The 14,980-nt window shown below is 43.7% G+C and overlaps 3 protein-coding genes across 3 annotated transcripts in view; 2 read left to right on the forward strand and 1 right to left on the reverse strand.

The window, feature by feature from the left end:
* Positions 1-395, reverse strand: part of c9h17orf67 (chromosome 9 C17orf67 homolog) — a 2,704-nt gene extending 2,309 nt beyond the window's left edge. The window contains exon 1 of the mRNA XM_008317672.3: positions 257-395. Coding sequence (XP_008315894.1) covers positions 257-311 — 55 coding nt within the window. The 5' untranslated portion in view covers positions 312-395. The remainder of the gene's footprint in view (positions 1-256) is intronic.
* A 311-nt stretch (positions 396-706) lies between these two features.
* On the forward strand, positions 707-10,010 carry dgke (diacylglycerol kinase, epsilon). Its single transcript, XM_008317671.3, has 11 exons — positions 707-2,856; positions 3,595-3,754; positions 3,848-3,967; positions 4,054-4,197; positions 4,740-4,897; positions 5,295-5,343; positions 6,065-6,178; positions 6,302-6,373; positions 6,600-6,727; positions 7,211-7,322; positions 7,548-10,010. The coding sequence occupies exons 1-11, from the start codon at positions 2,399-2,401 to the stop codon at positions 7,761-7,763; spliced, it is 1,731 nt and encodes a 576-aa protein (XP_008315893.1). The 5' UTR covers positions 707-2,398; the 3' UTR covers positions 7,764-10,010.
* Positions 10,011-10,799: 789 nt separating this feature from the next.
* LOC103384233 (dual specificity tyrosine-phosphorylation-regulated kinase 4-like) lies at positions 10,800-14,789 on the forward strand. Its single transcript, XM_008317670.3, has 10 exons — positions 10,800-11,724; positions 11,804-11,940; positions 12,334-12,474; positions 12,708-12,846; positions 13,083-13,167; positions 13,354-13,526; positions 13,612-13,672; positions 13,788-13,902; positions 14,078-14,166; positions 14,509-14,789. The coding sequence occupies exons 1-10, from the start codon at positions 11,008-11,010 to the stop codon at positions 14,658-14,660; spliced, it is 1,809 nt and encodes a 602-aa protein (XP_008315892.1). The 5' UTR covers positions 10,800-11,007; the 3' UTR covers positions 14,661-14,789.
* The last annotated feature ends 191 nt before the right edge of the window (positions 14,790-14,980 follow it).

Here is a 14,980-nt window from a genome sequence, read left to right on the forward strand (position 1 = left end):
GTGGAGAGTTTCTTTCTAAACTTCAGTGACGTCACTGTCCTCAACAACATTAATCCGTCTGCAGGTTCTGGAGGACTGTGACAGACTTTATATCATATACTCCATGGACTAGAGAAACAACAATAATTAAACTATTTAGTGCTGAGTGAGCTGCATAACTGAGGTCCAGTGAGTAGAGGAGGACGGTGGAAATCACATGGTTAAAATGCACTGATGTGGTCAGAGTCAGAGTCGGAGTTGGGTGGAGATTCTTTACCTGTGTGGATGGTCAGCAGGACCAGACAGAACACCAACACCAGCAGCTGCTTCATCTTCTGCCCTTGTTTATTCTCCTCTGGTTTGAGTTTGCTGTGAGGCTCTCACCAAAGTCCAGAGGAGGTGAAGGGGGAACAGTCTCCTCCTCCTCCTTCTTCTCCACCTCCTGCATATCTCCCACAAATTCCTGTCACATACCTGCAGGCGTTGCTGAGGAAAAACTAAAACTATCGAGGCTAATCAATGACACTTTAGCTGAACTTATTAGTATGTTTACCTTCACTGCTGGAAAACTACATGGACTATAAAGAATATTGATTGAAATCATTTATTATCACTAAGTGTTTAAAAGATGTTCGTTCTTATTTAAGAACTAACAACACAGACGTTAAAACACACCAAAGGAATAAAAACCATATTGCATTACAATAACATCAATATTTATTAATTAAACATTTAACGCATGGGTCCGGCCTTTATTTCATTATAATCTTTACGAACACATTGTCCACTAGATGGCAATGTAAGCACGGTCGTCGTGTATATTTGTGACGGCTGAGGAGAAGGTTTTGAATTGTACTTTAACTGTGAGCTATTGTTAATGGTTTGTAATACACTTAATAATTACAACTTAATTCGAACGTTAACTAATTTGTTAGTCATATTTCACTGCTGTATTTTAACTTGTTCTTAATGTTTTATGTTTTATTGTTTTTTAATGCTGTGTTGTTATCTTTGTATTCACTGTAAGGTGTCCTTGGGTGACAGAAAGGCGCCTATGAAATAAAATGTATTATTATTATTATTATTATTATTATCCCTCTAATGAAGGGATGCCCAATGAGTAGATCTAGATCTACCAGTAGATCGCAGAGGGAGTGCTGGTAGATCATGAGCAACTAAAATAAAATTAAAAAAAACAAATAAAATTATATAGTGTGTAATAGTGACCATATATTGTAAGAATTGAACCATTTGTGCTAAAGTGCTTCATGCATTTAATCAGTAACCAAATATATTATATGGCGCTACAAGGTGGTGTGGTTAATGCTGTTTCCTTACAGCATGGTTCATTCTCAGCTAATGAGTATACCAGCTGCTCAATGAACGAGTCAGACAGGTACACAGACTCCGTTTACTTAAGCCAGGTTTAAAGCTGTAACATTACCCCTGTTTAGCAAAATTATAATTCCTACTAAACTCAATAACAACGGCTTCGTCCAGATGTGCGCCCTGAGTTAAAACGTCATTGTGCGTCATCCTTTACATGGTACTGACTCGTTTATATTCTCTTCCACGTCTTCCATCTTCGTTTTTAGGACGGATACAGCTCAGTGTCCTGTGAGTAATGACGTGTGAGGTCGTGATCACCGACTGATGTGCATCACGGCTGCGCATGCGCGCTGCAGACCTAACGTCACGCTCTTTGGCCCATATATGAAGACATTGAAAATTGCAGAGCATAAATGTTACCTACTTCCGGGTTCGCTTTAAACTGCAACTACTTTCAGTTGTCTTCCTTCTTTGACAGCTAGACGTTGTCCGCTTGTGGTTTCATTGTTAGCTTTTTTATCAGGTCACATTTTAGAAGAGATTGTTTTTTTTAAATAAGAAGTACAATTGTTGTTATTATTATAATTTCATGATGAAGTTTTACCGCAATAGTTAACAGATCCTGCGCTTGATTCAGGATGGTGCATACGAAAATACTGTCGCTTGTTCTAAAAGTAAATAGTTTTGGGGCTATAATATACACCGTTCATATGGAAAAATATTCCCCCGAAGCACGTGGGAATTAGAATTGGTGTCTAGGGATCATGAAGATACAAATGGGTTTAGGCTGCTGGTTGGAAACTTTACATTTAACTGAACATGTAATATCAACAATGGCTGTCAGGGAGTCATCTTGGCATATAAACACTCTCTGAAGGTAGAGTTAGCGGATTTAGCTCCACACGTCTGTGTCGAACCACCGTCTCCTGTCATTTTCTTTAGAAATGTTGCAATTTTGTTTAAAGCCAGAGTCGGCGCACTGTCCGCGCGTAAGGACATGAGCGTCGGGGCAAAACATTGGAGTTTGTTGACAGCTATCCGCTCCTTCTCTCGCACTTCGGCTCATTAGCATCTGTGTTCGGCAGCAGTGATGTTCCAGGAGGAGAGTGAGCTCCGCACAGACGACGACCGCGGCTCCCGGGAGGAGTGGACGCTGCTTCTGTGGACCTCTGTGGCCGTCATCGTCCCGGTGCTCATCACGCTGTGGTGCAGCTCCCAGCGCTCTAAACGGAAGACGCATATAAAGGGTTTCTTTCGCAAAAGCAAGCACTGCTGGCAGTACACGGACCTGTTCAACAAACCCACCTACTGCTGCGTCTGCTCACAGCACATCCTGAACGGAGCCTTCTGCGATTGCTGCGGCGTATGTGCCGACGAAGAGTGCCTCCCCCGGGCAGACCGCTATCTACCCTGCAAAGAGATCATGGCTCCGTGGAGGCCCGACGGAGCCGTGGAGCACCGCTGGGTGCGAGGAAACGTGCCCCTGGCCAGTTACTGCACAGTGTGTAAACAACAGTGTGGAACGCAGCCCAAACTCTGTGATTTCAGGTTAGCAAAATATGTTTGCTGTGGTGTTTGAGGCACATTTTCAGAGTTGGTTTGAAGTGCAGCAAAGTAGTATTAAGTAGTTTAAGGAAAATAAAACAAATGTTGTGTTTCAAGGTAGCCACATGCTTTGCATTTTTCCTCCCAGGAAGAATTTCACTAGTACGTGACCCAGCTTGGACACACTCTCTCTCTGTGTGATGTTCTTAGTGTGTATTCATTTTTTCTGCTCCATTTTAATTCCTTTCGGGGTCACGTGGAAGCTGGAGAAAATTCTGCAGCCATCGGGTTATAATTCCTGATTAATCGAGATTAAATCAACATTCCGACATTTCAAATATATTAGAGTAGCAGACCATGAAGGCATGTTTTGGTGAAAACAATTTTTTTTCTGTTAAGTGTGATTTCTGATGTGTACCTTAGAAAATTATATAATTTTACATAGTTTAGCATTGAGACAAACAATTAAATAATATTCCACAAGGTGGCAGCAGATGGCTGGGAAAGGAAATAAAAAAGGAGAGACACAGAGCTGTTGAAGTTTTTATTTATTTGTTTCTTTAATTCCTGAGTATATCAGCCACAACCACAGTAAAAGTATTCACTTTGATGGCCCTAATGTCTCTAATCTGTTCTGCTCAGTTGAACTGCAGACAAAATCGTGACTTCCAAAATAATTAATCTGTTAATCCTGTGACACTATTGTACACCTGTTCCCCTGTTCCCCTGTTCCCCTCCTAGGTGTGTTTGGTGTCAGACCACAGTTCATGACGACTGTATGGACAGCCTGACAGATGAAGACCTGTGTGACCTGGGCGAGTTCCGCAGCCTCATCATCCCTCCGCAGTACCTCTACCGTGTCAACAAACTTCGCCGCCGGAACCCAGAAGAGTTCATCAAGGTGGAGGACACGTGGCAGCCACGGTGTAGGTGTAAAAGTCCCTGCAGTGACAGTAGCAGTGAGGTTAAAGGTCATACTGTTGTGTGTCTGTAGCTGGCGTCTTCCTGCAGCAGGAGTTGGACTCCAGTGTTGGTCCTGGCCAACACCCGTAGCGGCAACAACATGGGGGAGGCTCTGCTGGGGGAATTTCGTACCCTGCTCAACCCAGTCCAGGTCAGTCTGTGGCTCCACAAGCCATCAGTTATGTTCCATCAGGAGGCGGACATTAAAATGGTCGGTTCTTCTGCTCTTCTCTGCAGGTGTTCGACCTGTCAGAACTGACTCCTGCCAAAGCCCTGCAGCTTTGCACACTACTGCCCCCTGGCAGTGTCAGGGTGCTGGTGTGTGGCGGTGATGGCACTGTAGGATGGGTGCTGGATGCCATAGACACCATGAAGCTAAAGGTGAGATGAGAAGTTTCCTGTTGTCAGTGGAGAAGAAGACAAAGAAGTCTGTCTGATGTAATATATAAAAGCACACAGGTCAAAGGTCAGGACATGACAGTTTCATATTGTCCAAGGTATATTTGAACAGAAAATATAATGTACTATTAATTAATATATAGTTGCAAAAAGAAATACTGGAAAAATCTGATCATGTGACTAGTGATTATAATCCCAAGGAACCGTCACCTCTACATTCCTGGGTGGACAGATCCACAGATCTGTGAACACACTGCTGTTGTACTGCACTGCTGCCTGTCTCTGAATGAAAGACAAAAAAACATTCTTTTCAAGAACGCTCAAATTGTCTCTGTCAACAACAGTAACAAAAGGGTTCATTCTCCAGGTGGGTTGGATTTGTTTGAGTCCACGTGGAACTCTACAAGTTTTGGAACCACTGTGAATGATGTGGATACAGCGTATATTCCTGCCACATCAACGCCTCACTTCTCTGCTCACTAATGAAAACTCAGCTGCTGGTCTTTGTCCTTTCCACATGTCAGGACCAGGACCAGTTCGTCCCCTGGGTGACTATCCTACCACTGGGAACAGGAAATGACCTGTCCAACACTCTGGGCTGGGGAGCTGGATACGCCGGGGAGATCCCTGTGGAACAGGTTCTCCGGAACATTCTGGACGCTGAGGTGGTCAAAATGGACAGGTGGGGGCAGTATAGTGGCTTAAAACTTTGGTAAAAGTGTGAATGTATGCCAGTATCATGTTGTTGACTTTTGTTCTTCTTCACACTGCGCTGTACAGTGTAACAAAAATAAGGTTTGCAGTCCTGGTACAGTTGCCCATTAGTGAATGTAAACAAAGATTCACAATAGTGACTCACTGTTCTTAGCACAGACAGACAGTGAAGTGTGTTGGTAAAGTAGCAAAACTGGTCATCAGTGAATTGTTAACTAAAGCCTGACGGTGGTTTTTAGATCGGTGCTAATCAACTCAAAAGTTGATTCTTTGTCTGATAAACATCACATTTATCAGAAAACTAATCTTATGGAAATGTTAGAAATGTTACCTGGTTGTGTGTGTGTGTGTGTTATCACTTTTAGGTGGAAAGTGCAGGTGGCTTCAAAAGGAGCCCTTTTTCGGAAACCAAAGGTGAGTTCACTGACGCTCTAGAGCAGGGGTGTCAACCTCATTTACACTGTGGGGGGAGGGGGGGGGGGTGATCAGCAATATGTGGAAGGGCTGGTTGTAATTTAACTACTCCATAACATATTAATAAAGGTTTCTGCAATTGATTATTATTTATTCAAGTTAGGACACACTTTTCATCCTCCTGCGGCCCACACTAAATGAATTGGCGGGCCACATTTGGCCCCCGGGCCTTGAGTTAGACACGTACTCTAGATCTTTTAATTTCCCTCTGTTTTGGTCACATATGTTCATGTGTGCTTTGTGTTTCATGTTTAGTAAAAAAACACGAAATCACAAGTTGGTTTCCACAGGAGAATGAGGTCACACCTGAAGTGGTGTTGACAACAGAAGCTAATATCTACAGAATGACAGGTGGGTTTTTCTTTACTAAAACCCACCACAGTCCAAACCAATGACTGTGTTAATGTTGTCGTGCTCCCGTTTGATTGGCTCAGACTTTTGCACGTCAATGTCTGGTTCAATCCGGTCCTTGTCTGGACCGCCACCCGCCTTTTAGTGACATCTGGTTTAAATGAAAACATCGAGGTTGAGGGTCAGATACCTTTAGAACAGTTCTATGTACTGACGTGTCACGTTTGTTTGATGAGCACTAAAGTTGTGATGGCGTTGGACTAACGTGCCCACACACACACACCCCTCCCCCCTCCCCCGGCTCTTCCAGGTTCTGTCCATGAACAACTACTTCTCTGTGGGGCCTGACGCTCTGATGGCACTAAACTTCCACGCCCACCGTGAGAAAACGCCTTCCTTCTTCTCCAGCCGCATCATCAACAAGGTGCCAGTCCCATCCTCTGAACGCATCACTTTTATGCGAATAATGGGCGGGACTTGAATATCAAACACAGCAATGAACTCTGGGATTGTTTTACCTTTTCATTTGTTGGTCTTCTCCCCTCAGGTGGTTTACTTCCTGTATGGCACCAAAGACTGTTTAGTGCAGGAATGTAAGGATCTGGACAAGAGGATTGAGGTAAAGAGCTGAGTTCAGCTGGTGTTGTAACACAGTCATTTTAGTCTAGTTCTGATCCACGGAATGTCAAAATAATATTAAATGACTACATAAAGTTAGTATAATATATTTAGTTATATTATAGGTACACTAGGGCATTAAAACATATTTGTTTCTGTTGTTTAAAATTTAAGTGCAGTTCAATTTCGATTGTCTTGTGTCTTTGTGTCTTTGTGTGTTCCCTCAGTTGGAGTTGGATGGTGAGAGGGTGGAGCTGCCCAGTCTGGAGGGCATCATAGTCTGTAACATCGGTTACTGGGGTGGGGGCTGCAGACTCTGGGAAGGTGTGGGGGATGAACCGTGCCCCCCAACTCGGTGAGACAACTGTCCATTGTTTGAATTAATCTCTAGTTATTTCTTATTTTTAACCAGTTAATCACTGACATTAGCATTAAGCCAAGAGCTGGTGAATTTGGTAAAGGTTCATATTTTGTTTCATTCCAACACTTTGATCACAGTCTCAGAAATTTCCACTGGAAATTATAGTAAATCCATAAACCAAAACAGAAATATAAATCAAATTCCTGAAATGCAGCAGAGCCTGAACTTCTAACATCCACCACCTCTCAGTTAGTGTGTCTCTGCAGTACTTCTGTATGACCAGTAGTTCATTACAGTGTCTCTTTCATTTTGTCCTTGATATTGTTTTTGTTTTCTTCCTGTTTACACCAGCTCATTATTGTAATGTATGAAAAATATTCAAATATTGAAGTACAGTGAGGATGTATTAGGTTGTAGCCGTGAACGCTGTGTCAGCAATACAACAAGCAACGTGTTGTTTCCTGTCTCCGTCTGCAGCCTGGACGACGGCCTGCTGGAGGTGGTGGGGGTGTACGGCTCCTTCCACTGCGCACAGATCCAGGTCAAGCTGGCAAACCCTGTCCGCCTGGGGCAAGCTCACACTGTCAGGGTGAGATTATAACACACACACACACACACACACACACACACACACAGTCAAAGTTTGTTAACTGATACATATTTACGATTTTTACTATGTTAATGTGAAACTGGTGCCACCATCCAGAGTGTGACTGCAGCTGTGACTGTCTGGTATCGGACGTGTTCCTGTCGACTGACTCCAGCAGCCTGGCTGACACACTAACACCCTGCTGTCACTCTCTCCTCTCTGCAGCTGCTCCTGAAGAGCTCCAAGATGCCCATGCAGGTGGACGGGGAGCCGTGGGCCCAGGGTCCCTGCACCATCACCATCACCCACAAGACCCAGGTCCTGATGCTGTACCACAGCGCGGAGCAGACGGATGACGAGGACAGCAGCGCCTCAGAGACGGAGAGCGCCACCCCTCACGACTCACCCAGACCTCCGGGGGCGTCATCCGCTCGGGCCTGACCCCTTCCTCCTGCCCCCCCCCACCCACCAGCAGAGGTTCTGTGTGTTTTGAGGCTTTTTCCTCTGCAGTCTTCTGCTCTGTCTTCACGTCACGTTGATGAGGTGTTTTATTTCACGTCTTCTCACAGGGGGTCACAGTTTTGAGATTGTTTTTGTTTGACGTTTTGATGCACGTACACATTCAATGTAGAGCAGAATATTTGACACTTCCTGTTCAAGGACAGAAGAACGTCCTGGGGAAAGAAAGTCTGCCGTTCCTTTGCACTGATGCCTCGTGCCATAGAAGTCTGTAGTCAGCTCTGCTGCAGTTACTCATCTCTACTGTATGATGGGATGTCCAGTGCAGCCATGTGGGGTCACACTGAGCTGCTGCTAAAGCACCAACAGCACAGAGTTTCTGCTGTCATGTTCATCAGTTGGTCAGGTTCGTCTTTAACCTTTCATCACATAAAATAAACTAGGAGGCAGGATCTTAACCATTATTGAGTCACTTCACCTGTCAATCAAAAGTCTGACTCATCATATTCAGCTCTTAAACACTGGACTTCTGGAACTAGAGACAGTTCTGGGACATTCACTGGGTTTGAGCAGGTCTGGATGCAGATTTTTGTTTTTAAACTTTCAGTTCCATCCACACCTGCCCAAGAGGCACGGAGATACTGAGAGAATCTGTGGTGGGAAAAAGAAACAGTTTCATACAATTTACTTCTCACGTTTTGCATTGTTATTGTTATCGTTGACTGTTGTCAACCATACATTTAAGTACAATTATCTGAAGGTGTTCAAATCTGGATGGAGGACCTGAGGTCAGCTCAAGGTCAAGGCCTTTCTTCCCCTGAAATTCAGATAAACCCCCATTTTTTAAATTGCATTAATTTGCAATTATTTATAAATACCCAGCTGGTGTTGTTGACACCTATTCATTAGCACTTGCATTACGAAAAGATAAGACCTTATTGATCAAACACCAGGGAAATTCTGTTGTTGCAGCAGCAGAGTAGACACATAGTAGGTGGTAAAATAATAATAATACATTGAAAAACTTGATTTGTATGAATAATTATTAACAGCTTTGACACCGTGGTTCCTCTGGGTTAAACAGTCTGATGTCTGATTGGACAGTACTGTGGCTGCAGGAGCCTGCTGCTGAGAGAGCTGCTCAGCGCTCCCACAGTGTTGTACAGAGGGTGAGAGGGTTGGTTGATGATGGGTTTTAGCTGGGCTCTCACCCACGTCCTCCAGAGTCTCCATGGGACAGTTCAGGACTGAGCTGGCTCTCCTAACCAGCTTCTTCAGTTGATTTCTGTCCTGAACAGTTGATCCACTCCCCCGGCAGATGAGGACGTAGAATAACAGAGTAATAGTTGAAGAGGAACACTGGGCTGAAGACTGATGTATTTGAGGTTCCATAAAACTCCGCGTCCTGTCTTTTACCACGTGGTGTAGATTTTAAGAGGACTGTTTTTTTGCTTTGTTTTTAAAACAGACGCAGCCCTACATTGCCCTCTGCTGGATTGTATAGAAATTAAGTCTTTCCTCCCCCCAAAAATGACTTTTCTACCCCAGCTCTACATTGTGAAACTAAATGAACTTTTCTTTAGAAGCCACTGCAGACAGTCAGACTTGAACCCACATTTAATTTTTTAGCGTGCTGTCATGTGACTACACCTCCGTACACACCCTCTCCCTATTTCAGCATACTGTATTTTGTTGGCACTGATTAATAACTTACACTGCATAGATGTTAGTTTACACAAGAGAGTGAAGAAGAGACAGGAACTGCTGAGGACGTCATAATGCTTTTTCAAAATATTTTATGAGATCACAATATTTCTGTATATTGCGTTGTGTTATGCGACATGTCACCAGTGGGTGGCAGACTGGTGATGACTTCAAAGTCTCTTTCTCTGTTGGTTGCTGTTCAGGTGTTTGTTGTTTTTGTTTAGTTTTCCTTATAAGGTGAGTCTGTTTTAGAGCAGGATTCCTGGTTCTCTCAGCCATAAAACAAGAGATTCTCTGAAATGCTTCGTCACAATCTGGAGAACCTGGAGTGAACTCTGACCTGGAACCAGGTTTCACAGTTGGTGTGTTCACCTGTTGTCGTCACTGTTGTTCTCAGTTTGTCCGTGTGTTGTGTCCGACGTTCTTACGACTGTTTGTTTTATTCCTGTTGTTGCACTGAATTTACTTTAAGCTTATTTAGGTTTGTTGCACAGATGGGTCTAAGATAAGATCTTGGCCACCTTTTTTTAAAAGTGGTCTGAGCACAGGAGTGCCTAAAACCTCAGGAGAAGGTTAAGGTGATAAAGACCAGAGATTGTTAGGATGGTAATGGGTCGTCTTGATCATCCTGTGGGCTAAGAACGTGTGTCTTAGTGAGAGAAATGAATTTTGATCTGGGTATTTAAAGCCATAATGTCAAATCTGATGCCATGATCTGCTCATGTTGGACAATCACACTGGTCTTAGACATTGTTTTGTTGACACTATGGGCCATAATTGTCTTTGTTATCACCACTAGATGCCACTAAATCACATCATACATATCTGTATATACATACAGTATGTATATATATATGAGTGTGTGTATGTATATATATATTTATATATATATACAAATCCCCTGAACTAAAGTTTACACTTAAAACCCTTAGAAAAGATGTTTTATCACTTTCTGTGAAACAGTTAAAAATGGTAAAAAGAACGTGCAGAAAGTATAAAAGATAATTTTATAGCGTGTCAATAAAACTGCTCCTGGCAGAGACAAAGATTTATCTGGAAACAATCAGGAACTGATCATCCTTTCTCAAATAAAACATGTCATCGAGGTTGAATGTAACTGAGGAATATTTTTAATTTTAATGACATCCATAAATATTTTCTTATCTAAATCAGGTGACTCTCTGTGTTTTATTTACAAAACAGTTTGTTCTGCCAATTTATACTGCTTTAGATTAATATCTGTTACAGTTCCTTAAAGACAGGAGGAGGGCGCTATACTTAAGATGAGCGCTACATAAGTCTGTGAAAACCTGACTTTAGCACACAGTGAGTATAATAAGAAAAAAGGTTTATAAATAAAAACCAAGGAGACTGTGACTTCCTTGTCTCCTTCCTCCTACAGCTGGACTCCTTCTGCTCTTTCTTGACTTTATCAAAGAGGAAACAACTTTTAAAGATTCTCTCTGCTGTTCACTTCAAAGGATCAGAGTCCTTCTATGTGCTTGTTGGCATCTAACTGCACATGTCCTCCATTAGAGTCCATTCTTTTCCTGGGCTGGTCATTCATGTGTATCAGCGGACACTTGTTTTGTCGGCAGCTGTGTTTTTACGCCAGTTGACATCCACCATGTTGGCGTTGTTGACTTACTCGGGCAGGGATGACCTGAGTGTAACTCACACCTACAGCCAGCAGGCTCTGCTGCCACCTGTGGCCAAGGGCAGACAGGACAACCCACATAGACCCAACCAGTCTAAACATACGATGTTTCCTCCAGTCTGGCCGTACCTGCAGCTCGGTGCTAAAAGTCAAAGAGCCGTCCTTCCGCCCATCAGTAAGGGCCGTCAGGAGCACGCTCCAGGCTCCAGGTCCAGCCCCTCCAAGCATCTGTTGTTGCCACCAATCAGCAAGTCCCCACAGTATACCAGCAGAAGTCAACGAGCTCTGCCGCCCACTGTCCCCAAGGGCCAACAGGAGTATCTGCGGGGGCCCAGCCCATGTAAGAATACTACGTTACCACCAATCAGCAAGTGCCCACTCTATAGTAGCAAAGGTCAGCAAGCTGATCTGCCCCCGGTCTCCAAGGGCCGACAGAATTACCTCCGGCAGTTTCTGACAGATTACGAGCTGGACGAGATCAAGCACTACAGACAGGTGTGGTACATGGGAGAGAAGTTGGTCAAGGTTCACGGTCAGGTGGCCAAGTACGGCTTCGACACCAAGGAAGGATACTACAGAGCAGTGAGTGCTGATGATTCCAGGATAAATGAAGGATTTTAAGTAAATAAGTAAGTAAATAACTTTGTGTTTTCACCCTCAGTTCATCAACGACCACTTGGCCTACCGCTTTCAAATACTGAAGGTGCTCGGAGAGGGCTCCTCTGGACAGGTCCTCAAATGCATGGACCACAAGTCCAAAGAACACGTGGCAGTCAAGATCATTCGAAACAGTGACAGGTACAACATGAGCTAGTGGCGGTTGCTGCAGCGCCCCCTTAAGAAGATGAAATTGTGGCGCACCCTTAGATCGACAAGTTCATAGCTATGGTTTCAAATGTGCATCCCATGTGATAACTGTGAGCGCCCTGAGGGGGCAGCACTTGCCCCCTACTCTGATCTAACTAACTCATGAATGGATTAAATGTCTTCTAGCTTTTTACCATGTCATCTTCTTCATCCTCCATCAGTGCTTCAGCCTGATGTGGACAGGTGTCTGGGACTGTTTAGAACAGACTCAGTTTGGAGCAGGGTCATTTACTCACAGGTTGTTTTGCTGGTGTGTGGGTCAGAACCACCTGAACAATGAACTGTCGCTGTCACACTGTCCTGTCTGTCGTGCCGTGTTTGCAGGATTCATCAGGTGGGCAGGGCCGAGGTCAACATGTTGAAGGCCCTGGGGAAGTCGGACCACAACAAAATGGCAAACATCGTCCACATGAAGGAGAACTTTTATTTCCGCAGTCACCTCTGCATCACTTTTGAACTCCTGGGGTAAGTTCAGGCCAACGGGTCACATTTTTAACAAGAAGAAAAGTACTGTGTGATTCTTCTTGTTGTGGTTTTTATTATTGATTTAATGCCGATGAAGGGCTTGTGTTTTTTGCATTTGCACATTGGTCAACTGTCATGTGCTTTAGAAATAAACTTTGACTTGTCTGTGTGGCCTGCAGAGCTAACAGTGCTAGTCAAAGCTGGTTGTCGTCTTTTTTTGTTTTTTTATCCAGAAAAGATCTTCGTCAAGCCCTGAGATCCTCTTCCAAATACAAGATCAGTGACGAGGAGCTGAGGAAATACACGATGGACATGCTGACCTGTCTGCAGCTGCTTAAAAACAACGGCATCGTCCACAGTGACCTCAAACCGGTGGGAACCAGCTGATTGAAGAAGTTTAATCTGAAGTTGTTTCCTGGCTTAAAAAAGAAACCACTGAGTTTTTAATGTCCAGTTATATTTTTTGAAATAATTCAAATTCTCACTTTCCACGATGCCCATCCATTCCACACACAGAACATTGTGTCCCATATTTATGGGTCATTTGTTAATATAAAGCAAATGTACATAAATATTTCTTCTGTTCTTCTGTGCCTGCTCTTTTCTAGGTCAATATTTTACTTTACAAAAAGAATGAAGAAAAACACGCAGCCGTCGGCGACTTTGGTGGGAGTTACTTTGTGGAAACGACAAGTGAGTTTAACCTGAAAGATTTGTAACTTTTGAGTTTTTGTCTGCAAATATTTAAAAAGGAAAATATGGCCATAAACACTGGCTGTGAACAAGAAATGGATGTGGGTCACATGATGTCATAAAACTGGAGACGTGTCGGTTTTACGACTAAACATTTGAACGTCCTGTTCTGGTCCTTGTCCACAGGTAAACCCATCACGTTCACAGTTAACTACGCCTCCCCAGAGGTGCTGCTGGGAAAGAGCTGCGGTCCAGCGGCCGACATGTGGAGCCTGGGCTGCACCATAGCAGAGGTCTACCTGGGCCACCGTCTGTTTGCGGGACATAACTTTGTCCACCAGTTTGACTGTATCATGGAGGTGATTATCATCCTGTCAAATGTTGCTGTCGTTGTTCTAACCAAATAATGTGACTGTTTAACTGATGTGATGTGGACTGGACCAGGTGCTGGGTCTCCCTCCTGCAGCCCAACTGGTCAACGCTCCGAGGAAAAACATGTTCTTTGGTGAGAAAAAAAAAACTTTGTCCTTTATTTTTTTGCATCACTTATTGTCTGTCGTATAAAGTAGTGACTTTTTTTTTTAAATTAAATCTAAACCTGAAGTGAAATTTGATTGCAGATAACGGAGGAATCCCTCTGAAGATTGAACACATCATAAGTCACAGGACCAATCTGACCAGACGGTTGAATTCAACCAACGACTACTTTGTCAATTTTATCAAACGTTGCCTCGAGTAAGTGTCTAAACATGTACACACGTATTTCACTGTTAAAAAAAACTTTTCTCTATCTGCATGGAGCTCCTAGGGCTCACAGACCTTTGTTTAAGCCTAAAAATCCAGAAAAGCAGTTTTTATTTCAATTTTCTGGTATAAAATGTCCTGTTTGTGGCTGGATCGGTGTGTTTAGGTACGACCCACTGAAGAGGATGACACCAGCGGAGGCCATGCAGCATCCATGGATCCGCCAAGCTGGCACTAAATCTGAGACGTGTGCAGGTAGAAGTGTGAACATGTGGTTAGCACTCATGTACTGTCTGTAAAAACAATAACATACAGTAAGGATCAAATAAAAATCCACTAGAGTCCATTAGGACCTTTTACAGCAGCTTCCGGGCCAGATGAAGACTGTGGGCCACAATTTCAGGACCACTGTCTTGATTACCTTGATTGACCTTGTTTTTGTAATAAAATGTTCACAACAAAAGATGGAACAGAACAGACCTCAGGCTCCACAGCCAGACGGTATTGAATGTCTCCGGAAAAGAGAGATGAAGATTCTTACAGGTCACTGTGTCACAGCGCAGTAGTACTGACTCATTTGCGTCCACTTCTGTCCAGAAATCACAGTGTCTCCCTGCATCGCCAAGCCGGTCCTGCTGAGGAGAAACAAACCGTCGCCTGTGAGGCTGCAGCCTGTGGATCCCAGCACAATCAAGAGGCTCCACAACCCAGACCCTTATCTGGACCTGTGCATGTTACCTGTACATTGATGATGTGCACATGGGGTCACAGTGCACACTGGTCACTGTCATGGCTTCAGTGACCTGGCAATATGTCAAAGACATTTGTCCTGTTGGTTTGGTGTTGACCTGTCAAATAAACCCTTCCTGTCAGTTTCCCTTGTTCTTGTTGCGACTGTTGTTGTTGTTGAATTCTAGACCTGACAGTAGAAAGCAAATAAACTACTAGTCTTTATGTTTATAATTATTTAAGCAGACAAGGCTACCAGGCACGGTGCATCCCCTCCCCTCCCCCCCCCCAAAAGACTTTCTTGTTGGTTGATTACAGCCCTAGGAAAAAGAATGCAGAG

The sequence above is a fragment of the Cynoglossus semilaevis genome, chromosome 9 (genome assembly GCF_000523025.1).
Source record: "Cynoglossus semilaevis isolate Cse_v1.0 chromosome 9, Cse_v1.0, whole genome shotgun sequence".
NCBI classification, from domain to species: Eukaryota; Metazoa; Chordata; class Actinopteri; order Pleuronectiformes; family Cynoglossidae; genus Cynoglossus; species Cynoglossus semilaevis.